General features: G+C 38.3%; 1 protein-coding gene across 1 annotated transcript in view; it reads right to left on the bottom strand.

Annotated features, from left to right (window-relative positions):
- Positions 1-27,643, bottom strand: part of LOC112053649 (neural cell adhesion molecule 2) — a 111,603-nt gene that overhangs the window by 11,980 nt on the left and 71,980 nt on the right. Inside the window, exons 6-14 of the mRNA XM_052888095.1 lie at positions 26,814-26,965; positions 19,933-20,074; positions 9,819-9,949; positions 8,878-9,037; positions 6,879-7,035; positions 3,999-4,138; positions 3,750-3,883; positions 3,185-3,347; positions 172-316 (exon numbers count right to left, since the gene is read on the bottom strand). Coding sequence (XP_052744055.1) covers positions 172-316; positions 3,185-3,347; positions 3,750-3,883; positions 3,999-4,138; positions 6,879-7,035; positions 8,878-9,037; positions 9,819-9,949; positions 19,933-20,074; positions 26,814-26,965 — 1,324 coding nt within the window. The remainder of the gene's footprint in view (positions 1-171; positions 317-3,184; positions 3,348-3,749; positions 3,884-3,998; positions 4,139-6,878; positions 7,036-8,877; positions 9,038-9,818; positions 9,950-19,932; positions 20,075-26,813; positions 26,966-27,643) is intronic.

Below are 27,643 nucleotides of genomic sequence, written 5' to 3'. Positions count from 1 at the left end.
ACATGCCATCGTTTGCTACTAAGTGTGGCCGTGCCCTATGTCCATCAACTCAAGGCGTACATTTTTGGCCTCACAGTCACTCACTCCTGGACCAGACTAGAACAGAGGAATATATGACAGTAGGAGTGAGTAGGGCGGTGATTTTTCAGAGCTGCCACAAAGCACACTTACGTGGAAGGTGGCTGCTTGCTGTGCCGCCTCACGAAGTGTCTCCGGTAGACCGCTACGATGATGGCGCACACAGCAGCGCTCAGCAGCGCCACCATCGCCAGCAGCGACGCGATCATCGGCGACAGCGGGAAAGGGTTGCTCGCTCCTGTCACAGAGATACTGTGCTTTAGAAATGTTATTCTTTCCTTTTCAAGGTTATGCCAAATGTGACAGGGCTGTTCTGATGCTTAGACTACTTTTGGTTTTCGCCTTGCCTATGTGGTATGGGTATCAGGCATAATAGTGGTAAGTGTGACATAATTTTTGAAATGAAAGTTTTTTCTATTTCTTTGCTATGCCTTGGAGTATGCCAGAGGACCCAATATTTAATGAGGATTCTATCAAACGCCACATGTATGTATATCTATTAGATTTGTTAGATCAAAGTATATGAAGATTGTAGTGGTTGGTCTACACATGTTGAAGACGATAACAATTTTTTTAATAATTTTAATTTGGTATTATTTTTCGACAAAAGATATTACTTTAGTCATGCTCGTGGCTCGAGAAAATCAAGACAACGGACAAAAAACAACCTTTTTACTCCACCAAAGACACACAATTCGTCAATTTTTTGAAATGCCCAGTTTTTAGATAGTAGTTTAATCCATTTTACATCAATTGATGGAATTGATGGGCTTGTTTAATATTTCTGGTGACCGGTTTTTACCGGTTGCCCTAAACTGAGGACTGATACGTGGTGGATGTACCTACTTGACAACATGAAATATATTTTTCCTGCCTTTATCTACCGCGCTCGAGTCAATCCTAAAATCTCTATTGGGCTCCTCTGCTAATACTTCACAGAACATGAAAAATATTTTCAATCGTCGTGAGCGTTTGTATTTATTTTATAAATAAAAGCAAGGTTAGGGATTATTTTTCCCAGCAAAACAAGAGAGTACATGGACGCAAACATCAATTTCAGAAACATTTCAGCGAAAAACAGAGATTAGTGTTAAAATAGACAAAGATCCATCTTTGGAAACGTAAAAAAGTCCTCTCACACTCATTTGTCACTGTCAGAACGTGAGGTGCACAAACACTCAGCAGTCGGGATGACCTCAGGGTTATTGCGGAAAGCTCGCCAGAATCGTTTTATCTTCTTTGTCTTTATATGCAGTAAAATTGTTATGATTGTAAATACAAAATGTATAATGTATGTATTGCTTTGGCCGCATACGACGGAATATCTGGGTTATCGCGTTGGGTATAGTCAATATGCGAATACTTTGGATGAAGAAACAACTTCGCTCAGTCTTTGCGAATGTTGCGAATATTATCGCGAGATGTAGTTTATAATAGTTCCACAGTTACCTGTCGCATTAAATGTCGTTGTCACGTTATGCCTTTTTTAGTTGTGATAGTTTTTCTTTTACCTTACAACTAGACTGGCCATTGGTTGGTTGTTATAACGAAGTTATATTATATTATATTTTATTGTTTTGAGAGTTTTATGGGAATAAATCTAGCTGAAAGAATAAAACAATAGGGAGAAAACGATTGTATCATTAATTGGTGGTAATAATGAGATTCCTGCTACCAAAAATATTAATGTGGTTTTCTTTTTAGGTAATAAAACCTGCACCGGGGTTTACGCACACACTTGTACACTATCTCACACCTCCGTAGATAGCTAGCCCCAAACAGAGGCCACCGTGTCCGAAATGCGTTCAGGAATATCGTTGTAATAACAGAACATAAAGCTAGAATAGACCTAGAAACCCCAGGACTAGGCCATAACCCAGTATAATATATAAACATAGTACCTATTATACTAAATATTTTATACGGTCACTGAACTAGATAGACGTGTAGTTACTGCTAACGAGTCCTTTCTGTGAACGTTTAATTAATAGAATATCAACATTACATTGTACTCGTACATTATTATACCAGCTTTGCCGGAGTGCACGACTATTTACGAGAATTAATTTTACATTTAGCTTAAAGGGAGTATGTGAAAGTCTGAGCTTCGCAATTTTAGAAAGTCAGCTCATCCTCAGGAGCGTCGCCAACTCATTGCACAGTGGAAAAATCTTCATGTTCTAAACAGCTGTACCTACACAGTCAAATTAAAAATTTTCAGTAACTGTGTGACTTGAAATTTGCATAATATTTAGTCAACCAAAGAGTATAAATGTAGGAGTATATTTGTATACCTATTTTTGTTACTTTTGTTTTATGGGACGGAAATATGGTCTTAAGTCTACAAGGCCGTCACAAGATGAGATGTGGTGTTGGAGACGTTTGTTGCAGATTCCTTGGACGTCGCTTAGAACCAGCATTTCCATTCTCAAGGAACTAAATATAAAAGAAAGACTTTCATCAACTGTGATGTTACGGATTTTAAAGTTTCTTGGCATCACATCTCCAGAAATCAGGTTTCCATTGAGCAGTTGGTACTGCAGGGCCAAGTCAAAGTCTAAAGATCGAGAGGCCGATCTCCAACCCGCTGGACGAATTTAGTCAAGGCAATCAGACAATGATCCGTGGAGAGTTCGTTAATGCAGCCAATCGCCAAAAGTGGAGGAACATTGAACAGAAACCGTTGGTAATCGCTGTAACTACGACTACTCTGCCAAGAGTAGTCGTAGTTACAGCGATTATTATCGCTCTTGGCAGAGAAGAAGAAAAAAAAGAAGAACTTTTGTCAGTCCACCTAGTGGAGGGTTCGACCAACACTGCGCGGAGCGGCGTCGCCATTCCAGCATCTTTAGATCCCTTAGAGCATCGCCTCTTCGACCAATTTAACTTTGCAACTCTTTCAGCTATGTCAGTAACTGCAGTTCTTTTGCTGAGATCTTCTAATTTCTGATTCACTCATGCAGAGATACGACGAAATTAAGAAATCAAGTGGGTAACAGGGAACTGCTGGATGCAAGTGGCACTAGAAAATTTAGTTTGAAGACCTTACAAGGCGCCCTTCTAAGCTATGGAAGGCTGATGATGATAATGATGATGTTATATTTACCTGTATATTTGTCTGGTGATCTGACTGCGATAGTGTACAGGGTTGTCACTTCACTTCTGCCCTTCGCGTTGGCTGCGTAGAGGTGGATCATGTAGCTCATGCCCTTATCAACACCCTGTACTTCGAAGTTTGGTGTGAGATTCGCTGTGATGTTGGCTCGCACCTATGAAATGTATAATGTTATTATTGCCTGTCCAAATATTATTACGAATTAGGTAGTTGATTGCCTGTGTTCTTCACGTTTGGTAACCTGTAATGTGATCGCTAGGTGTGTTCCATGTGTTTTTCCATTGGACTATTTAGCTTAATATCATGTAGTCCTGGAGTTCTTCCTCCAAATACTTTTAAAATCATCATCTCGGAGTCGGGAAGTTGGCTATGTTACTGGGTTGACATACCTGTCCATTGAATAGTAGGAAAGATAGGGAAATCAGGATCTCTATGATAATATGACATTAACTTACCAATATCATTTATTTCTGTTTTAAACAAATTAATTACCAACTGCGCCAATATATCATATATCAAGATAAATAAAACACGGTGTTACGGTGTCACGACTCACGCTCATAGAGGGCAGTTCCAGCAGCTCCAAGAGGAACAGCTGCGGCAGGCCGCCGTCGAAGCCTTCGGAGCACTCCACCCGCAGCCCGGCACTCTGGTTCAGCACGGAGCAGTTCTGCAGCGGGGCTGGTCTGCCTGCGGAACAATCTGAACTGAACGAGGACTACGCAGGTGAAACCACAGGGCTTTGGCCAGTTATAAATAAAGATGTCTTCTCTTACACATTAAAAATTCTTACTAATACACTTACCAGCGGCTACTAAGTTGAAGGTACAAGGAACGTCCTGCTTGCCGACCGAGTTGGTGGCGACACAGGAGAGCGAGCCGAAGTCGTGCTCTTCCATTGGAGTGTACCGCAGCACTGACTTCTGCTCCACCGTTGTGTATAAACTGCAACAAACAACTTATTATACCTACCTACAGTCAAATATATACCTCTATGGATATGACCTCTGCCTCCAATTCCGGATCGTGTGGGTTCGAATCCGGTCCGGGGCATGCACCCCCAACTTTTCAGTTGTGTGCATTTTAAGAAATTAAATATCACGTGTCTCAAACGGTGAAAGAAAACATCGTGAAGAAACCTGCACGCCAGAGAATTTCTTAATTCCTTAATTCCAGTGTGGTGGACTATTGGCCTAACCCCTCTCATTCTGAGAGGAGACTCGAGCTCAGCAGTGAGCCGTATATGGGTTGATGACAGTCAAATATATCTGGGAGACCAAGATGCAATCGGTATTTTGTTATACCGCAAGTTTCATTCTTGACTCGAATATACCCATGTTGTAGTGGTGCGGAAAATGGAAGCTGGAAGGACATTCCATAACTTCTCAGTGCGGATCATCGTGGCATCATATTTTTTTCACCATTGTCAGCCGATGGACGTCTACTGCAGCTGGATATTGGCCTTGCATGGACTCCCAAACAGCACGTTCTCAAGCCCCTGTTCCCTGCAACCCGCTTTTTGTCGTCAGTCCATCTAATGGGGATTCGACAAACTCTGCGCTCTCTGGTGCGGAAATGCCATTCCAGCACCTTGGGAGCCCAACATCCATCGGATCTTCGAACTGTGTACCCTGTCCATTGCCACTTCAACTTCGTCCGAGTTGATAATACAATTTGTACAACTTTTACTTAGTATGATAATGTTTTATCACAACATGATCAATACAACAATATACGTTAATTATGTTATTACAATGCGTTGATTAATTTATAAATGTAAATTTATGCACAGAGGGATACGCTTGGTTTGGCACAAAATTAATGATAATTATTATTTTCTACATAAATAATAAAGGTTTGGGCAGACAGCGGACAGTGCGGGATTTCACAGATCAAACGGATACTGCCCGCCCGCCACACACTGTTCGAGTGTCGAGAAAGTAACGCAGATGTCGTATTTGTTTTCTTGCCGCTTGTCCTGCCCACTACTCCCAATTTTATCAGCGCGAATGCAAATGAAAGGACTAGTACGAGGCGTCGCGATTACATGCGCGTGTAAAACAGTGTGTGGAAAGACAAGAGAATATCGCGGCAGGGCGAGCAGCAGCGCTAGTAGCATAATGTGCTGTGAGCGTGGCTACTTGTATCTCGATTTCTTCGACGGCCGACGCGCTCCACATAATTTCTTGAGAATTAAGCTACGATAAAGAATAAATCCATTTCATAACCTATGGGATACAAATAATAATACTGTTAGGAGCATTGTAAGATGACATCATAAAAGTAGGGATTAAAAATGGCCGTACATTCCAGCAAGCCTATATAAGTCATTGCGCATTTCATTCTGGATGATATTTTCATAGGGTCAACAAGTAAGATCGAAACTCTGTCCATTTTGAGTTTGAGAATTTGTTACTAGGATAGTGTAGTGATATATCTTTGATTTTGTTTAAATTCTTATTACAAAGTACATTGGTGTGTAAATAAATTATTTGTATGTCGTTAATTTTTATTAAATTACCCAACTGGTTCCTAAAAATACATAATAACCAATACTTGTGAATGCTTTTTAAAAAGCTCTCGTTACGGCTTTAGCTCACAAGGCCCTATTTCATAACTTGACCTACGGCCTTAAGAGCTAAAGCCATACTGGCCCTACAGGTACAGGTAGCCAGAAAAAAATGCCTTGTCCTATATCTGCGTCTGTACTGTCAATGCAAACTACTCAAACTTTAAATAGCTAAAGACATGGCGGTAATGATACTCACAAGAAAGTACTCAGTCACAACGAACTTACACTAGTCGCAGAGAAGTTGCTACAGATTAGCGCTGGAACCTTAATATGCGTCTCAACTTCAACTATTTAAACGGTATCAAGCAGGGTAAATCGAGCGCAGTCAGAGAAATAGGTACTTTGCCGCGCTGCAGCCAACTGCGCTGCCGAACGAACTTTGTTTACAACTTCCAAGCGCCCATGTAAGGTTATTAATGTGCACATATAGGTCAAAAGACAAGGCTCTATAAATGTAATTCATAGGATTTTTTTTTGTAGACATAAGCCACTCTAAAACGCTATTCAATACTAATATAGTTACAATTTGTTTATTTGTTTGAATGTGGTACCGAAACACTTTAATTCAGAAGCTTGGGAACGCGTTGTTTAAAAGGATGGAGTTATTTTATGCAACGTGTTCCTTGTGTGCAAATAAATTAATTGAATAGATAAAGAAAGTTACCAATGATATTAAACTAACATTATAAAGACAAAACTTTGTGTGTAACTGTGTATTTTTTTACTCCTTTACGCCGCAGCTACTAACCGATTTGTCTCAAATTTGGAATGGAAATAGATTTCAGAATTTATACATATGCTACTTTTTACCCCAGAAAATCTTCGGTTCCCGTGGGATTTGTGGGAAACAAAAATTCACGCAAAGGAAATCGCATGCATCCTCTAGTGTACACTAATATCATAATATACAGGAAAGATTTGTATTTTTGTATGTACCAATAAACTCGAAAATTATTGGACCGATTTCAAAAATTGTTTTACCAATAGAAAGCTACATTATCAGAGAGTGACATAGGCTGTATTTTATCCCCGTATTTTCACAGGAATGGTAACAACGCGGGTGCTAGTAATAAATAATAATGAGGGTTAAAACGTTTAGTTTAAACCACAAACCTTGGTGGTATCTCGTTCTGATCGCCAGATCTGTTGAAGGTCCACTGGAAGCTGGTGGGCTGAGGGTTGGAGTCCACGGAGCAGACCAGCTCGATGGTCTCCTGCTTCAGAGCACCGAACACTTGTCCGTCCTCCTCTGACTTGCACAACGGCGCATCTGAGAGAAAGGGAGACAAAATCAGTATTAAGTGATATGTATCAAATAAAAAGTTGAATAAGACCTGCAACTTTAATTGTACAGCCAAAAAGTTAAATCTACATATCTGTAGACCGCATAAAAAGTAAGTTTTAATCTTCAAAATTATCTAAATTCCTTGGACGATTAAATTCCTTTTGACGGCCTCCGTGGCGCAGTGGTATGCGCGCTGGTTTTACAAGAGGTCCTGGATTTGATTCCCGGCTGGACCGATTGAGGTTTTCTTAATTGGTCCAGGTCCGACAAAGACGTACCACTAAGCGATTTAGCGTTCCGGTACGATATCGTGAAAGAAATCGAAAGGGGTGTGGACTTTCATCCTCCTAACAAGTTAGTCTGCTTTCATCTTAGATTACATCATCACTTACCATCAGGTGAGATTATAGTCAAGGGCTAATTGTAAAAAATAAAAAAAGGAATGTTTTCTTTTAAAAATATCATTATTAATAATGTCGGTATAGTATATTATATTATTTTATTTTTCATCCAACTTGTGTTGTTAAATAGTAATTAAACTTTTATTACAAGATGGTGCTCCAGAAAATTAAAGAATAACAATAACAATCACAATTCTAAGAAAATTAATAGCTGTGGGATTTAAAGTTGTTACATAGAACTTTGTTCGGTCCATATTAAGTCCGTATTCAGGATCAGACTACGAGGCCTATCCAGTTGCGGCGAGGAGTGCGTCAGGGAGATGTGATCTCTCCGAAGCTATTTACCACCGCATTTGAAGACGTCTTTAACCGCATTTGAAGACGTCTTTCTTTACTGGGACGGACTTGGCATCAACATCATTGGCGAGTATATCACTCAACAGCGGTTTGCGGTCGATGTAGTCATCATGGCAGAGACTCTGGATGACCTTAGTACCATGCTCAATGACCTCAGCATAGTTACTCAACAGGTGGGCCTGAAAATGAACATCGCCAAAACAAAAATAATGTGTTATGCTCATGTTTCGCTCCACCTAGTTATAGTTGAGAACGTTACACTCAAAATTGTGCACGAATACATATACCTAGGACGTAATATGGTCCAGTTAGGTAGGTCCAATTTCGAGAAAGAGGTGAACCGCCAAATTCAACCCGGCTGGACAGCATTCGGGAAACTCCGCGATATCTTTTCGTCCGAAATTCCTCAGTGCCTGAAGACAAAAGTCTTCGAACAGTGCGTGTTGCCAGTGATGACATATGGTTCCGAGACTTGGTCGCTAACTATGTGCCTCATAAGAAGGCTCAGAGTCACACAGCGGGCGATGGAACGAGCTATGCTCGGAGTATCTCTGCGTGATAGAATCAGAAATGAGGAGATCCGCAGAATAACCAAAGTCACCGACATAGCTCAACGAGTCGCGAAGCTGAAGTGGCAATGGGCGGGGCACATAGTTCGAAGAGCCGATTGACGTTGGGGTCCCAAGGTGCTGGAATGACGACCCCGCACTACAAAGAGCAGTGTTGGTCGACCCCCCACCAGGTGGACTGACGACATCAAGCGAGTCGCAGGTATTCGTTGGATGCAGATGGCTCAGTATAGTGATGTTTGGAAGTCTCTACAAAAGGCCTATGTCCTGCAGTGGACGGCTGACATGATGATGATGATGATGATGATGATGATGATGATGACATAGAACTTGTAACGTGACGGAGTTGCTGGAGGCGCCGTCCTCGCTGTTATGGGCGAAGCAGCCGTAGTCCCCCGACGCCGTCCTGTTCACGCTCTGCAGCACCAGGCTCTGGTCGCTGAGGATGACGCCGTAGCGTGCGTCGTGTTGAACTATTAGATGTCTATGCTCAAACTTACATAGAACTTGTAACGTGACGGAGTTGCTGGAGGCGCCGCCCTCGCTGTTGTGGGCGAGGCAGCTGTAGTCCCCCGACGCCGTCCTGTTCACACTCTGCAGCACCAGGCTCTGGTCGCTAAGGATGACGCCGTAGCTTGCGTTGTGTTGAATTTCTACAGTCTGAATTGATTGACATTATTATGATAGTATATAAAAAAAGTTAAGCTAAATTTTCCTAATACTTTATAAATTGTGACCATATATATATGAAAAAGTAGCAATAATACTGGCAGCTAGGCTGATCCTAATTTATCCGTTTCACAAGTTATGTCTATCGGCAACATCTCGCAGAGCTCGTTAGGGACACCTCCTGCGTTGCTTAGCACCTCCCAACGTGAGTCGTAGTAGTTAAGCCTCATGTGTGTTTAACACCGACCACACCCTTTAGACAAACAGCATTCTTGTGTTCGAACACAGCAATGCTGTTTGGCGGCAGAAATGGGCATAGCTGTCTGACTTCTTCTGATGATTTCTGTCACAATGAGCTCTACTAATATAATATTTTCATACTTTTTTATACTAAATCATCTTATGTTTTTCAAATGTTTTTGACGGCCTCCGTGGCGCAGTGGTATGCACGGTGGATTTATAAGACGGAGGTCCTGGGTTCGATCCCCGGCTGGGCAGATTGAGATTTTCGTAATTTGTACAAGTCTGGCTGGTGGGAAGCTTCGGCCGTGGCTTGTTATCACCCTACCGGCAAAGACGTACCGCCAAGCGATTTAGCGTTCCGGTACGATGCCGTATATGAACTGAAAGGGGTGTGGATTTTCATCCTCCTCCTAACAAGTTAGCCCGCTTCCATCTTGGACTGCATCATCACTTACCATTAGGTGAGATTGTAGTCAAGGGCTAACTTGTAAAGAATAAAAAAAATAAAAAAACAAATCTTGTAACTTACTTCTTTATACCAAGCTAGTCTGTTAGCCCTGGGGTTTGCTTGCACGCTGCATTCAAAGTACACGTCATCTCCTTCCTTTATGTGATCTGGATTCAAGTTTGAACCCATTTTCAAGGTCACCATTGGTACATCTGCAAAAAAGGTACTATCAAAAAACAGAAATGTATTTGTATATCTGTTTCGTTTATCTAGGGATTAGCTGGTAAAGCTAGGAAACGTGAGGTTATGAGATCGAGCCATGAAGTGTACTTTTAGTTTTTCCAAAAAAAATCAAGAAGCAGCTATGGATCACAAGTGATGTTACACTCACGCAAATTTGGGATATCACCAGATATTGAGTAACGACGTAGCCTGATGGACACGGGCTTACTTAGAAGAGATATAAGCTTATTCTACCCACGATTTTTACGCCGCATCGTACCAGAACGCTAAATCTTGTGGAGACACATCTTTGCCAGCAGTAACAAGCCACTGTCTTCCACCAGATAATGTGATAAGAACATGGCAATAATAATAAACACAGAGTGCTAAATATACTTATGGTTTTTCCCAATCTAGCTTTTATATGTCTGGTCAAGCTCTAATAAAAATATCAGTCGGTAATGCTATATAATTACTTAGTCGTTAAGTGAAGCAAGATAAAGCTAAACAGTCCTTTGTCTTTGTATTATCTACTCTTGCTAATTAATGGGTATCAGATAGAGCCTGGGGAGGGTAAATACGTTATTTATGTACACTGTACAGCCACAGAAAAGATATTACAACCAGTAGTTGGACTTCATACTAGAGGTCGAAACGCGAGCTATACCTACGCTCCTTGAACATGGGGTGATCGTAGGGTGAAGACAGTCGCGACTGTGCCGCGGTGACGAACGAACGCACGGTGTATTAACAGAGTAAAGTGTATTAATAGTATTAGATTTTTTTAATTATGACCAGTAGGAAATACTGTGCCGTTTTTGGATGCATGAATTCAAAACTATCCCATCCAGAGATAACTTTTTTTAAGTTACCTGGAAACTCTGAAAGGTTAACTTTAAAATAAATTTACTTATTAGTAGGTAGGTACATAATCTTGTATTTTTTAATGGATAAGGTATTTCCTTTTATCTCCAGAATAAAGGTAGGTATCTGGATTAGTAAATAAAGTGAATAGAGTAAAGGAAAGTGATTGACACGATTGAAATATGTAGCTATACGCGGTTCATGAATCACGATACAGTAGGTACGATAAGCTTGTATTAAAACCTCGACTGCTTGTACAATGTATTGTGTGACTGTGCTCGGATCATTTGTGTTTTGTTACCCGACTGCGGCGAAGCCCAAAGGAGGAGTATGTGTTTGAATGTTATGACTTGTTGTTGTATGCGGGCGACGGGAGGAAAGGACTGCGCGGGTGTGAAGTCGTACGCGCTGGGCATCGTTACCCCCCTCCCGGACCGCGCCGACCTTCGGGAGTGTTACGAACAAATTTGCCAAGCACACATACTGATAAATGATATGTCATTAGACTCGTCTAGATAGGCCGAGTGTCACTGGGTAACTTAGTTCTTAAAAAATCAAAATGGCGGATTTTATGCACTTTAATGTGCAAGCTCATAAAACTTTTGCTCAGCTTGGCATTGGTGACAAGAATTTTAACCGACTTCCAAAAAGAATCGTATCGTATTTACAGCGATATTTCCGTCATTTGTAAACCGTTTCTTTTTTGTTTGGATGAATATTCTTTCAGGTTAGTCCCATTTTTTTCATGTCAGGATCTGATAATGGCATCCTAGAGAAATCTAGGGGAACTATCGTATCGTAGGGACAATTAGTGCGTTTGTTCATTGTTTCATTATCTATTTTAAATCACTACAATTTCATGAAGGTATTTATCTTTTTTTTTATTTGTTCACGTAGTGTGGAGGTAATACCTAGATGGCATCACCGAAATAAATATGTTTAAGAATACGACCAATCCTTCAAGATCATTGACGTAGTATCAGCCTTAATTAAATCAACCAATCAAAAAACACGCATTTTCATTTATCACTTCCCATTTTACTACAATTTACAAAGTATTTCATTTGTTTATATAAAAAAAGTTTATTTACAATCACAAAACTAAGTGGAAACACAAAGTTAGCAAATGTAATTAAATTGCTGCATGCGGGCAGCCCTATGACATGTTTACGTACCGCGCGGCTGTAGGTATTTATTTCAAAAATACGGCCGAGTTATTATACTGCTTGTAATATCTTTACTGTGGTACAGCTATCGGCGTCAAATTGTAACATCCAGCCGCTTGACGGCATCCGCTCGTAAAATTAATTAATATGAAGAAGAAACAATGAGTGACAAAAATAACTGAAGCGAATTTATTCGGCTCCTACGTAGAAACAGAACTAATTGTTTCTTCGTAAAAACAATATATTCTATTTATTTGTTTTATACGAGTTATTTATATTTATAATTTAATACTGACGACTTTATATCTTCTTTAGAATTACAACTTCAAAATTATAAACAATATGAAAATATTATTATAACGGGTGATATTAATATAGACATAAAACTGAACTCAACCGACCCTAATTGCAATAACTACCTAACCACGCTTGCATATCATGGTCTTCTCCCGGGTCATAGACTACCCACGCGTGATAAAATGTGTTACGACCACATGATGCTCAAAACGTCATTACCCGCGAAGTCTCTTGTTCTGTCCAACGCACCAACCGATCACTCCACCGTTATCATAAACCTTATGTATAAGCCACTGTACCATAATGTTGTGAAAACCAGAGCCTCAGTAGATTTTGATGGTGCTTCAAATGAAATAAAGTCTAAAATTACAGTGATACTAGAAAGTCAAGACCCAATTCAAGCTGCCGAGTGCCTGGTTGATACAATTTCTACGGCATTGCATAATAATCGATCAATAACTACGATACCCAACAGGAAACGTCGCATCCAGCCCTGGATAACACCAGGAATTCTACGGTGTATAAGACATAGGGACAAACTACACAGTAAAGTAAAAATAAATCCAAATAACGACCTCTTAAAAATTACTTACACTCGCTACAGAAATTACTGTCATAAACTCATTAGGAAACTTAAAAATAATTACGATAGGAATAGATTAGACCGTGCAAAAAATTCAAAATCCTTGTGGAAAACATTAAAATCAATTTGTTACACTAATAAAGACAAACCTGACGACACAACCAAACTTACTACCCTGAAGAACTCCCCCTTAGAATCTGCAAATTTTATTAATTGTTACTTTTCTAATCGTGGCAAAGACATGGCGGAAAAATTAACAGGCTCGCCCACTGATATTGATAGCAAAGTGGACACAATATCAACCCCATCTAACTCTTTTGCACTCCTTAACACTGACCCATCAGAAATAAACTCTATTATACTCGACCTTTCATATAGCTCTGCCCCAAGGTGGGACAACATCTCTACGTCGTTCATCAAAAAAGCTAGAAATATTCTTATGCCAATAATGAGTCATGTCTACAATCTATGCTTTGAACATGGCCGATTCCCATCTATATTTAAAAGAGCCATTGTTACACCGATATATAAAGGTGGGTGCAGAGACGACGTTGACAATTACAGACCGATCTCAGTTCTCCCGGTTCTATCAAAAATCCTGGAAAAGCTTATAAATAATCGTCTTAATACATACCTGATGCAATTTGACCTGTTAGCTAAAAACCAGTACGGGTTTAGAAACGGCGTCTCCACAGAAGACGCAGTGATAGCCTTAACTGAGGAAATTAGTAATCACCTGGATGCCGGTAACAAATGCGCTGGAGTCTTTCTGGACCTAGCCAAAGCTTTTGAAACCGTCTCTGTACCAATCCTTCTAAAAAAGCCACACAATATTGGTGTGCGAGGCCTGCCCCATGCTTTACTCACTGACTACCTGTCTAACCGTGAAAACCAACTTAAACTCGGTAAATATATCAGCAATCCAACAAACATCTCCTACGGCGTACCACAAGGTAGTGTCCTTGGACCTACCTTGTTCCTGATCTACGTAAATGATCTCTGTAATTATCAAATCCAAAATTGTAAAATATATACCTATGCCGATGACACTGCACTCATCTTCCATGCAGGTACATGGGATAGGCTAAAAGAAGTCGCTGAGTCAGGTATTCGACACGTCTCCAGCTGGTTGAATTCAAATCTATTAACTCTCAATATAAATAAAACCAAATTTCTAACGTTTTCCATTTATAAAGTGACACAACCTAACATCAACTTTAGTCTGAAAGCACATACTTGCGACCATTCCGTTTCAAATATTTGCACATGCAACAATATTGCTAGAGTTGATAGTATTAGATATCTAGGAGTAATTATCGATCAGCATCTGAGCTGGAGACGACATATAGAATGCATTACGGATAGGACGAGAAAACTTATATGGATCTTCAAAAAACTCAGACACGTTGCTAATGAAAAAATTCTCATAAATACATACAAGGCTCTGGCACATTCTGTGATTAGTTACTGCATAACCGTATGGGGAGGTGCAGCCAAAACCCATTTAATTGCCCTTGAAAGAGCTCAGAGATCATTGTTAAAAGTGATGATCTTTAAACCTTTTCGATATCCCACTTTTTCACTACACTCCAGCTATAAATTACTCACAATTAGACAGACATATATATTTAACTGTATAAATAAAATTCACCAAAAGCTGCCGTTCCAACCACACAACACTTCAAAACGTAGAACTACTAAAGTTTGCCAATATACACGAAGCAGAACTAAATTTATAAGAAAGCAATATGGTTACCAATCTTCATTTCTCTATAACAAATTTAATAAAAGTCACAAAATTAATGCTTTGACTCATAATAAATTGAAACGGGTGGTAACTGATACCTTGCTGGCCCTAGACTATGAACAAACTGAACTTTTACTTAAAGATAACTTTTCTTAAATACGGACGCAATTATTTTAAATAAAACACAAACTGATAATACACACACGCACACACACTCACACACACGCGCACACACACACACACACACACACACAAACACACACACACACGCACATACACACACACTAAATATATTATAATTTATAATTCTGTTATTTGTTAACTACGGTTGTTCTGTGTGGTGAATGAGCGGGGCACCCAGTAATACGGGTTTTCCACCTAGTACAGGGGCCCTTGCTACTTGTTTGTAAGACTTAGTTGACGAATAAAGATTTTTTCATTTTCATTTTCATTTTCATTTATTTATGTTATACGACTTGTGTTATATACACAACTCGTATAACATAAATCTTTTTTTGTTATAGTATATAGTTTAGCGTGCAATTTGTGTAATACAAAATTAAGAGAATCTCATAAGATAGACTTTTCCTAGTAATAACAGTGACCTACAAACCTCTACAGTTTTGATGTCACTCTTAACCCAAGTTTTAGTTTATTTTATTAATAACGGTCGACCACGACTCCGTTCGTGTGGAGTTATTTCGAGATGAAATTCCTGTATGAAAATTATCATCATAATCATTATTACCAACCCATTGTTTCGAAAATACCAATACCTTTTTTATTGTTACAACATGCAAGATACACATCCATTAGCTTCGCCGTAGTGGGCTTAAAAAGATCGCAAATTACCTTATCGTTTGGTGGCACTGGGCCGAGTAACGGGCGTTTTACCCTGTCGTTATGTTGATTAATAGGGATTTGATCGGAGCCAACGAGGTTTTTATTATCGCTTGTATAAACTGAGTAGTCGATGCCTACTGCAGATAATGGTGATAATATTTATTTTTATTTTAATAAGCAGCGACGATAAATATGGCATCAGACCACCGAAAATAAAAATACTAACGAATGTTATAAATTCGAATGTGAATTTGTTTGTTACGCATCTAAACCACTAAAAATTCTTCTATCAATGGAGATCATTATCATCCATCAATGGTGTTATTTATGATTAGGCATTGTAAAAATGTTTAACTCATACATCTGTCAAAGGTACGAGTAGAATTAATATTGATTATTATAGGAAATAGTTAATGTGACCTAATTAGAACAGTACAAATCAATTAGTTCTAACTGGACCGAACTTTCATCTTAATTAAATTAAGAGGTCTTTGGTCGATCGCCGCCCGTTAACTTATTGTCAGTCACACTGCTTGGTGCTCCGCAAGCTTCAGTAAGAAATTGAGAAAGTAGCTTCGAGTAATAGGGCTTTTGAGTTTACCAATTCAATTCCTATTATGTTTACAATCAGTAAACATAATAGGAATTGTATTGGTAAACTCAGGAATTTCATAAGAATAGTCAATCAGCAAAGAGAGGAATTATAAGAACTATGTCTATTTGTTTATCTATATCTACGAGTATGTTTGCCTTTGGCATCGTATCTTCAAAACTCATAGACAGCTATTTTAGAATTTAAACATAGACAGCTTTATGCGGATTTTTATTTAGAAAGATTTTACAACCCCATACAAAGATATCGGTGTTTTTCTATTATGATTTACAAAAAATTCGACGATAATTTCATTATTGCAGTCAAATTCATAAGTAAAGTAGGATTCGCAAAAAATTAACTTTTGTATTATTGTAATGTAAGAGATAAGTAAATTTGGGGGCATATTTCTCGTTTCACTGAGTTTATTAGACTTCTCAAATTTAATAAGAAATCTTTGAGATTTGATTAGACGTACTTATCCGAAATAAGTTTGGTATTTATTACACCTTATATTATTTCATTTCAATGTAATCCAAGGCGTTTGATTGAATACAACGCCGCCGGCGCGAACTGATCCGACAATAATAACAAAATAATTCATTATCCGAACAATAATCATTTATTATTCGCAAATATATAAATAATTCCCGTCCGTCAATCCAGCTCAAGTGGGTGTAAGTCTAAATAATTGAGACGGCGGCGAGAGGCTGTGACGGCTGCTATCTCCAGGCTTAGTGGGAACTAATTTGACACGCACTCTTATCTGGCGGGGCAGGTTTTTGCGGATTAAGTCGTGGATTATCTGAAACAGTTCCAGTATATCTCAATAGGGATGATGGCAGTTTTTTTAATTTAATTATATATAAATTAAGAGTACGCTAATAGTAAAGCAATTTTGTAAAAGTAACAAGGTATCTGCGGTCATTACTTTCGGAGCTACAGGGATTTAAAGGGTCAGATTTGCGGCGCTGCCGCGGATCCCTGAAAAACGCCCCATACAAAATGGCACGAACTTATGACGTCGTAGGCAATTAATGATCGTTAGATTTGTATGGGCGTTTAAACAAAATTACTAATATCTTTGTTATTTCTGCGTTTATGTTTATAGTTTAAATATTAAAAAATGTCACATTTAATGTAAGGAAGCTAAAACTGTATGAATTTTCATCTAATTACGATAAAATATTTTTAGTAGATTTTGAAATTTCATAATCTTATTTATTTTGCAAATATCCAGTCAATCATTACTTTTTATGTATAAATTAGTTAACATTGACCTTATTTACCCGAATGTATCATAAAAATTAATATATTCAAACCTAGTCATCATCCCCATTATTTCTAGCTAGCATTTTAAGACATTTACACATTGAATCTATACTAAGTATAAGTACATGATCTAACAATGAAAAGCTACTGGGAGGTATGTAAGGGATTTTATTTTTTTTAACTAAAATAAACCTTAAAAACAGCCAAACTTAAATACTTTATCTATTCAATTGTTTTATAATATTATGTAGATTAATAGCCTCTCAGGGACTGCTCGTTATTATATTATTATCATTTTAGGGTCCTCTCGCTTTAGTAAAATCTCCATTAATTTAATAAGGGTCCCTTCAGTTTAGTGTTAAATTAATTACTAGGCTCAAAATCTAATTTGGCGCGTGACTATGGTTTAGTTTAACTAAAAATATACAAAGCGTAAATCCAAACGCAGGTCATAAAACCTTTGTTACTATGGAGCGGGGACACAAATCTGAGTTGGCTGACAAACTCTACTCTCAATGATATTTCAATATTTCGTGATTCGACTTTACGTAAAGAAAATATGGTTAAAATTTTTAAAAGCTAAATTACAACCACTTTCTTTAAGCTTAGAACTTTGTAATTTTTTTTATTATTACAAGTTAGCCCTTGACTACAATCTCACCTGATGGTAAGTGATGATGCAATCTGAGATGGAAGCGGGCTAACTAATTAGGAGGAGGATGAAAATCCACACCCCTTTCGGTTACTACACGACATCGTACCGGACCGCTTGGCGGTACGTCTTTATCGGTAGGGTGGTAACTAGCAACGGCCGAAGCTTTCCACCAGCCAGACCTGGACCAATTAAGAAAACCTCAATCGGCTCAGCCGGGGAACCCTCCGTCATGTACCTAAATCCACCGCGCATACGTGCCACGGAGGCCGTCAAAAAAAAGAAATTGTTGGAGTTTTCTTCAGAAAAGCGACAGTAATTGAAAAGTGAAGTAAAACCCTTAACAAATTTTGCGCTGTGTTTTATATCAAAAGATACAAGTCTAGATAATATACCTATTTAATATATTTTACTTAGCCAAGACAGTATATTACAACGCAGGTCGTAACCATTGGTTTCAGGGTGAGCATATGGCGGGGGATGTAGTAACAGTTACCATCCCTCAGACGCGTTATCGCAGCGATCGGGGGCGGGCGTGAGAGGGTGCGGATCATGGCCCTAATGTGTCTGCTTGGGAGATGGCGCGTCTATATTTTATAAGGTTTAGTTTTCGTCATATAGAGACTCATTGACTATGAGAACTTCGCCCCGGCGGGCGAAGGAGCGAGCTCTCCATAAAATATCACAGTGTGGTCGAAACAGAATGAAAGATGTGGACATGTAGCTTAGTTGCACATCAATTCTCTTTCTACAAACGCTTCGAAATCTGAAAAAGTATGGGGATGACATTCGTTATCGATAGGTCACGTGATTAACCTGATCAATCGGATGTCATTTCCATACATTTTTTTTAGTTTTCGAAGCGATATCGTTTGTAGGAAGAGAATTAATGTAATTTTGCTACAGACCGTGTAGAAACAAAGTTACTGTTATTGCTCAACGAGTCGCAAGACTGAAATAGCAATGGGCAGAATACTTAGTAGTAAAAATACTTAGTTTGAATGGTGAACGAAAAACAGTGTCAGTCGATCCTCCACCCGGTGCTTGACTACATTGAAAGGAAGCCGCTGGATGATAATCACTCAAGACTGCAGCTTCGTGGTGGAAGTCTTTAGGCCTCTTTCGGTACTGGACATTCATCGGTTGATAATGATAATCATGAAAATTAATAACGAAGTTTCACTATGCTACTTATAATAATGAAATAAAGATTTAACTAATGAAATAAAGATTTAAAAAATGATTTTAAACTTATTTCGTAGTTGTTCATATTATAGGACTCAAAAGTGATAACAAATATATGAAAGTAATGTCGAACAAAGGTTAACAACACTTGTCAGGACAACTTAATTAACAAATCAAACTGTAACCAAAATAAGACCCTAGATGGCAGAGAATGGCCTTGAGTGAGGTCACGTACTTGTGAACGATGTGTGTAGGGTTAAAGGTACCTTTGACTGATATCAAACACTCCCCTTTTTCACTCAAGTCACTCTCCCCGCCTATCCCAAGTAGCCCATAAAGAAATACACAACAAGAGATGTGGACGGCTCGAATGCCACGAGCACACTGAAGCGGTCCGTACCGCAATTCAAGGCTACGGCGATTCATTATGAATAATATTTAAACGGGTACATACCACGATAAAAAGACAAGATTTTTAATGTCGATAAAAGAACAAGAAAGAAGGTAGATCGATTCTGCCCCTAACAGCTGATTTCACTTCGCATCTCGCAACTTCAGTCCCGTCGTGATCACGATCCATGAAACTGGGGCGAAATATCGACATTAAAAATTAAAAATTGATGTTTCATGGCTAAACTAAAACTCGTTTTCAGCACCTCTTAGTCCGGATCCGTATAGACTAAACACTGGACCAACAAGGTACTTCGAAAACATCATCTTTATAACCTACCCTCATATTTAAAAAGACTAAGAGCTACCGTCTATTACTCACAATGCACATTCAGCCTCCAAGTATCCTCTATAGCGGAGTTGGGAACCCGAGGGTTTTCGGCGCGACAGACCAGGTTGCTGCCGTGGTCTTCGGCTTCCGGGATGAAGGTCAGGATGCTGGTCGTCGTGTTAGTGTCCGAAAACTGCGAAAAAAGATTATATTAACGATGCATCCTATCCGCATTAGGCCAGCGTGGTGGACTATTGGCCTAACACCTCTCATTCTGAGAGGAGACTCGAGCTCAGCAGTGAGCCAACTATGGGTTGATAATGATGATAATGAATGCAGCATATTGTAAAATACGTACATATACGTAATACCTTTTGATTTTACAATATTCACAAATCAACCCAGCTTGTAATCCGAAGTCACCTGGGCTAACCACCGGATAGACGAGGCACTTAAGAGACATGCTTACAAAGTTATGTTTATCATTATTATCAATAGTCTGTTGCATCTCCTGAACGAAGTTTGGAGGACAGTACTTATGCGAAAAGCTTTTCTGTCTTTCACAACGCAGTTCAATTGTGGGTATTTGACCCTGGTCTTTATGTCGTCCAACCTTATGCTTTTTACAACCGGATGTCCTTTCGCCATATAATTTCCCTTGCAAGATATCTTGCAAACGAATACGGAGATACTCTTTGTAAGTGTCCAAAAAGCTCAGAATTTTCAGAAATCCCAAGCACCATCGTGTATAGTTGTAAGCTATTTCGAATGCTTGCAATCTGTGTAATATGTTTCTTTTTTGAAACCCAAAGTATCACATCCATTTATGTTTACCTAAATCATAATAAGTAGCCGCTCCAGGCTGAATTAAATTACGTTCACATAAATTCATAGTGATTTCTATTACCGTAATGTACGTATACTATATTATGGAGATTCTCCAGGAGAAATCGTTGTGGGCTGCCCATAAAAATGAATTACTTGGCACATTCGCGCAATTCATGCATATGTCAGATACCTACGTTATATACCGCACGACGATTTGGCGCAAGTAAATCAGACCCCGCTTTTGTGGTTCTTATTTTCTTGACTGTAAAGCATATAATGCGCTGAAAATATTAAGCTGGCTCGAGAATGTAGCACACCTTTAATATTTATGGCCCGTTTACAGCGCAATTTTTTTTTACGACTTTTACGGCTACTTAAGCAATATTTTAAATTTTGTTTTATTCACTTTACACTCTTTGAAATTTCAATTTGCAATATCATAATTATTTAAGTTTACGCTTAGTGCCTGTGAAACTAAAATTTAACTTTAAAATCGGTTGAGGAGAATGTGATTTCTTATTATTGTTGGTTGAATTTGTGTAATTTCAATAAAATTGTCAGGATTATCTTCAGTGATTTTAATTTTGAAGCGTACATTTTTTTTCAGTTAGTGAAAATTAATTACAGATACAGAGTAGTGAATGACAGTTGACAGTTGACGTTGAATTGACTTGCACTTGATAGACAGATGACATTGACGTTATTGTGTTCGGTGTTGCGCATTAACAATCAGTCATAATCATCATGTTAGCCGATGAACGTCCACTGCAAGACATAGGATTTTTGTAGGGACTTCTAAACAACAAGATTCTCAGCCGCCTGAATCCAGCGAATTCCTGCGACTCGCTTGATGTTGTCAGTCCACCTGGTTTCTTGTCAACTAACACTGCGCTTTCCAGTACGAAGTCGCCATTCGACTACCTTCGGATCCCTACGTCCATCGGCTCTTCGAATACAAATAAACCTATAATTTATATTGATATAAATTGTACAGAGATGACTAGAGTATTGTTTATTTATTAATGTTTTTAGTGTTGGATGTGAGATAGTTGTTAACATATAGACACTTCAGATTACGAGGAAAAATGTTGTGACGAATAGCTTAACCATGACCGCGACGGCTCATGGTCAGGTCATGGACGAAGGTTAAAGTCAAGTAACAATAAAGTAGAAGGAAGTCAAAGTAGTTAAATTAGTATTTAATGTTCAAAAATGCCTGTAATTTTTAAACTTTGAGCAGAACCGTTTTATTTGCTCTATGTTCCCGATGAAAAAACCGTTTTCCTGTCGCAATGTAAACGTGTCTTGGCATGTTCGATTGCCGACTTGTGCAAGTAATGTTGCCAGCAAGTATACGAATGTCTTGCTCTTTGCATCAGATGTTATATACATAAGCATGGATAAATACTGTGCTCATATCGATTACTTGAAGACTTTAGGTGTAATAATGTAGTCGAAGAGCTGAAGTTGTTCACGAAGTCAGTTAATAAAATTACGAGCTTATGGTAACCTGTGCGGGCGGAGACGATTCGGTTGATGTTAAAATACTCGTAAACGTTCGTATTAAAGTTACGTTACGTTACGGAATTTACGAGTATTTTTCGTTAAATCGACTCAAAAACTAATAACTGGGGATGGTGTTGCCCGCCACTTTTTTAAAGTGACTTTCTAGTGTACATAATAAGGTAGTTGGCTCATATCAAATTTAATATTAAAAATATTAATTTCGTGTAGTACATGGAATAATTGTCCGAAATATATCGATATTATTTAATAAAAATTAAGGATTTTTTATAAAATTTAATTTAAAAATTAAGAATGTTTTAAAATTTTAAACGTTAAAAATGCTGTCGTCCATTTTGTGACGTCAGAATGTTACTTGATGCACTAAATGTCAAAGTAATTGTTAAAAAATACTTTTGTCAAACGCTCCGTTTGTAAGGAATTTGTTATAGTGACGTCATGAAACAGTTGAAATATAAACCATCATGGCCGACAGGCGTTTTGGCTCGTACCTATCGTCAAATACGAGTAAATATTAAAAAAATAAAATTTACAGGTAATCACGTCTCAAAATATAAAAAATGATGATTTTTTCTAGTAGAACGATAATGAACAATTTAAGACAATTAAAAAAAGTGTCAACTAGCCTAAACTCTTCTTTCTAAACATTCGATAATATTGATGCACTGGAAGCTGCACAAAATGTCATCCATGACACACAAATAACTCGATAATATCATGGCATGGCAATATATTTCGATGATCCATTCTTTCTAATGTGTAGGGAATTTCAGAGAGAGTTAATTATACCTACCTACTCGTAGCACGCTCGATTGCTGTTTAAGCGATTTTACTTCCATCAACGTCACGACATCATCAGACACTACTTTATTGGTCGCCCGCTCCTGCACTACGGGTAGTGTTCCGCTATAATTCACGCTACATTGTGCAGCAGTAATTTAGCTCGGCGGCGGCGGATGGTTTACACAAGCCGTCGATTCCTCCGATACTGAAACGTGAAGCCGTAGCTCGCCCACTTGCAGCGAAACTTCTCTACTCATATTTTGTTACTACATTATTATCTGACTTATAGCAATTAAAATATCAAAATTTTAAATTCATTTATTTCAAGTAGGCTCAGTTTACAAGCACTTTTGATACGTCAGTTGACTATTTGTAAAGACTCTACCACCGGTTCGGAAGGCAAGTTCTGCTGAGAAGAAACCGGTAAGAAACTCTACAGTTTTTTTTTTTTTTTTAAATCATATACCTAGTATTATAATTAACAATTGATGACAACGTTACAATTTCTTATAGTTTCAATTCCTGTGTGAAGGAAGCTGATCCAATGGCCTCCAAGCGACTTTATCATTAAAGACTCAACAATGGTGTAGTAAGTAATAACGTTCCTACGTTGGTAAGTATGATGATCAGATAGCTGGAGAGCTGGTCGATATTTTTGGCAAGGTATTTGAGGCAGGCTTGTCCTGTACCTTTTATATACTACCCTAACACGAAACTGAAGAACAGACTCCGCAGACAGTTCTTTGGGGAGTAATCGGGCTAAATCAACCACTTTCGATTTAAAACTTTCATCAACTTATCTCTGATGAAGGGTTGCCACAATCCAGGCGATTGAGGACATGATTTTTCTTAATGTCCTCAAGAAATTAATTCATCGACAAAAAAGCCAAAGTCACCGATATAGCTCAACAAGTCGTAAAAGACCGATGACATCAAGCGACATATTATGAGTTTCTCTATTATAAAACTCCGTTCATTTTCTGAAAAATAGTCGTATTTTAATTACCTTATGCAACCGCTCATAATCTAATATTTTATATAAAGTTTCATATAATAAAGATCTTTTTTTCTTTCCTTTTTGTTATATACTTACTTATGAAAAGTATCAGTTCATTCGGTGTCTAAACCAATAAATCGTTACTGGAAAATAAATACGTATTATGTTATGGTCGGTGTATGAAGATTAAGGTTTTTTGCGGATAAAGATTAAGGACAAAGGGGGAAAAGGTCGCTGCTAATGTCGGTAAATAAGGACCCGAAACTTGGACAGCAAATAAAGTATTGAGATTCTTTGCCCAATTTATTGTACCGACCCCTTAATAATGTAAGCCTTCTTTAAGTAGTGGCTCGCCCTTAACTCGGCCCTAGCGTTGGTAAAATCGTCCCCCTATTTCTGTTCTATTTCTTATATTTTGTGATTTTGAAAATATTAACTAATATTAATAGATGAGTCATTCACAGTTTTAACTACGTTGAAGCTCACTCAGTTAAGTCTCCAAGAAATCAACGGGTAGATTCAAAATGTACCCTTGGACTACGACTTAATTAAAAGGAATATTGATCTGATAAAAATATGGCTAATTTTTTAAAAACCTCGACAAAAAAAGTAAGAATGCGTCGCCCTGCTTTCTCTCTACCTGAATAACAACTTTAAGAGTCTGCGTTAAAAAGACGTTATATAGTTTGTTACTCTACGATGGTAAATTTATAAACGCTGAACGCAGAACGCCGTCTTATGATTTCTGGTATGATTTCATATGCCTAATATACCATATTATTATCATTGTGTAACCTTAATACTGAAACAAAAAAATACTTGGTGGCGGTTTTCTTTAAACGATTATTTGCCATGTATTTTGAATGTGACTAATATTTCCATTTCCCTCCAACATGTCGGAAAAGACTCTGTTAGGAGTAGGTACGACAATAGTCCAGTGAGTGGGTGGGGGTCGAACTCTTGGTCCGGCACTTATACCTATTACTATTGAGCTATTGAGGCTATTTTCAAAGTTTTGAAAATGGTAGCGTTTCCATCTCTCACAAAAAAGCCTACCTCGATAGATAGAATAAAAATTTGAAAGCCCTTTACTGGGCCCACAAACAATATTTTCAGACTTATCTACAAGTTTTTCAAATGCGGGCTAGACAAACCCCGATAGGTATTTCCAGACTTATCTATTCCAATGCGGGTGGTGGTCCAACAATAAAAACAGGGTAACAATACCGCTAAATGTATTTGCTCAGTCAGCAATATGTGTTTACCGAGATGACATGAAACAACAAACCGACGGAGGGAGAAAAAACAAAACGAGTGAGTAAATATTGTGCTTTTCTCTGTCTTGTGTAATTAAGAAAGTCATATTGAATTAGCCGATTTCTGTGACTTCTTCAAGTTTCAGTAAAGAATATAGTCAGAAAATTTTAACTTCTCATTATACGTTAAGTTGTAAGTTAAATTAAAATAAATTTGACAGTCAATTATTTGGCTGAAATGAATATTTTTGAGCTAGAAACTAATGTAGGCTTATACAGCGGTTGTGTACTCGTAGGTCTTCATAGCTAAGACTATTCTTTCCTAAGAATTAGCGTCATTATTAAGACGCTGAACTACGGTGACTAATGGTAGCCGTCCACATATCCCTATAGTAAGTATCGGAGGCATAGCATCAAACGGTGACAAATCATAGTTTCTTTGTATAAGTGGGTCCACTGATACGCATTCCTACGGATCGCACGAATCTATTGTAACATTATAAATCTGTTTAATGCGTCATGCGGAAAATATGTGGACGCCTAGCAGAAATCTATCTATGCGTATAAAACGAGTTTTAAAACACCACTCTTTTGGTAATATAAAACAAGGCTTAAATTCCCTCTTTTTTAGCTCGAGAAATAGGAAAATGGTATTTGAAACAAACTTTTCAAAGTTCCTATTAATTGATTATGAAACACGGCTAGAACTCACGTGATATTACGTCGGAGAATGCCTTACTAGGTTCGAACCCATACGGTGCCCTTAGTCATGAGCTGGTTGCATCGCGGCATGATCCAAACTGCTAAGCGGCTGCCCGACGCGCTGCTGTTCGCATTGCGCGCGCGGAGAGGGGTTGAGTGGTGGGGAGTGAAGGTTCCGTTACACTCTCCGACGGTTGATTAATATCATCTTCATTAGACTCGTCTTGTAAGCAAACCGAACTAACGCTAAAACTAACGTTTTAGTTCCTCTTTCCTGAATCATACTGCAAAGGTGCATAGAGCATACTAGCCCTTCAAGCCTATCATGTTGTATTGTATGATGTACGTATTAGAGAAAACAGCCTTGTTATAGCCTGGTTATTTATTTTTTATTACTATTTATATATATATATTTTAATTTATAACCCATCCCATTTCCGGGCAAAGGCCTCCCCCAAACTCCTCCACAGTTTTTGATTTGTCTTTTGATGCCATGTAGGGCCCATGTACTCTACTAGGTCGTCTCTCCATCTACATAATGGTCTTCCTCTTCTTCTCTTGTTATATCTTGGGCACCAAGCATTAATTTCTGTAGACCACCTGTTGTCCTTCCTTCGCATTATATGTCCTGCCCAATTCCATTTATTTTTCATGGCCATGGTTATTGCGTCTTTTGTTTGAAGTTTCATTTTGATGTGTTAGAGAAAACAGCAGATTTAAACAGGATATATGCTTTATTTAAGAGGTAAAAGTGTATAGGCATCTCAGACAAGTGCGTTTTACTATCAACCATCACTCATTCATAAACGCGACCAAGAGCTAAAATAACCGACAATTCTTACATTCCTCGCTTTCTTCCTCAAAGGCTTGGTCCCCTTCCACCAGGTGAGCTGCGCGTCGGGTCTCGAGCCGCTGCTGCGACACTCCACCTCGTGGCTGCGGTCGGCCGACAGCTGGCGGCTCTTGCTCAGGATCTGCACCGTCAGTGGCCTTACTGCAACAAACTGGCTGCAGTTTTATACGACATTACCACGCCAAACACTTCAATGATGTATTATTTTTTATTTATTTAGTACCAAAATTAGTCACACAAAAGTAAAAAGAAAAAACAGTGGACAAGGAAACACTTATGTCTATAAGAGATCTCTGTCAGTGACTCTTGGCAGTGGGAGAAATTGAAAACAAAAGAAATGGATAGGAACTACAATAAAGTGAGGAAGCATATTATACTTAATAAATAAATAATAAAAGTAAATAATATTAAATATATTAAAAAGTACACTAATAAAAAGGTATATACATAAATTAAAATAAATATATAAATTATGACAGTACATATCAATACTATAATACTAACTAAATAAAAACATACATACATATAATATAAAAAAATCTATGATAGTAAAGAAATTATATTACTCGTTTATGAGGACCCACCAATTTGTGGCCCGTTGGATTTGTCATTTGTTTTCCGAATGCAGATTTTAACTAGCTATTTTTAACCAGTCGTCACTAACTTTGTTATTTCTTAACTAAGTTTTTCTTAATTTAATTGCATTCTTATGTTTAAGATTGCAGGGTGCTAACTTTAAAAGGGGTGCTTTCAAATAGTCTCCATAGCTTATTTTTAGGGTAATACTTGAACTTACTTGAGGGGAACTTTTGCAAGTTC

Source organism: Bicyclus anynana, chromosome 21, assembly GCF_947172395.1.
Source record: "Bicyclus anynana chromosome 21, ilBicAnyn1.1, whole genome shotgun sequence".
NCBI lineage: Eukaryota > Metazoa > Arthropoda > Insecta > Lepidoptera > Nymphalidae > Bicyclus > Bicyclus anynana.
Note: the sequence above shows the minus strand (reverse complement) of the source record. Positions and strands in the feature narration are given on the sequence as shown.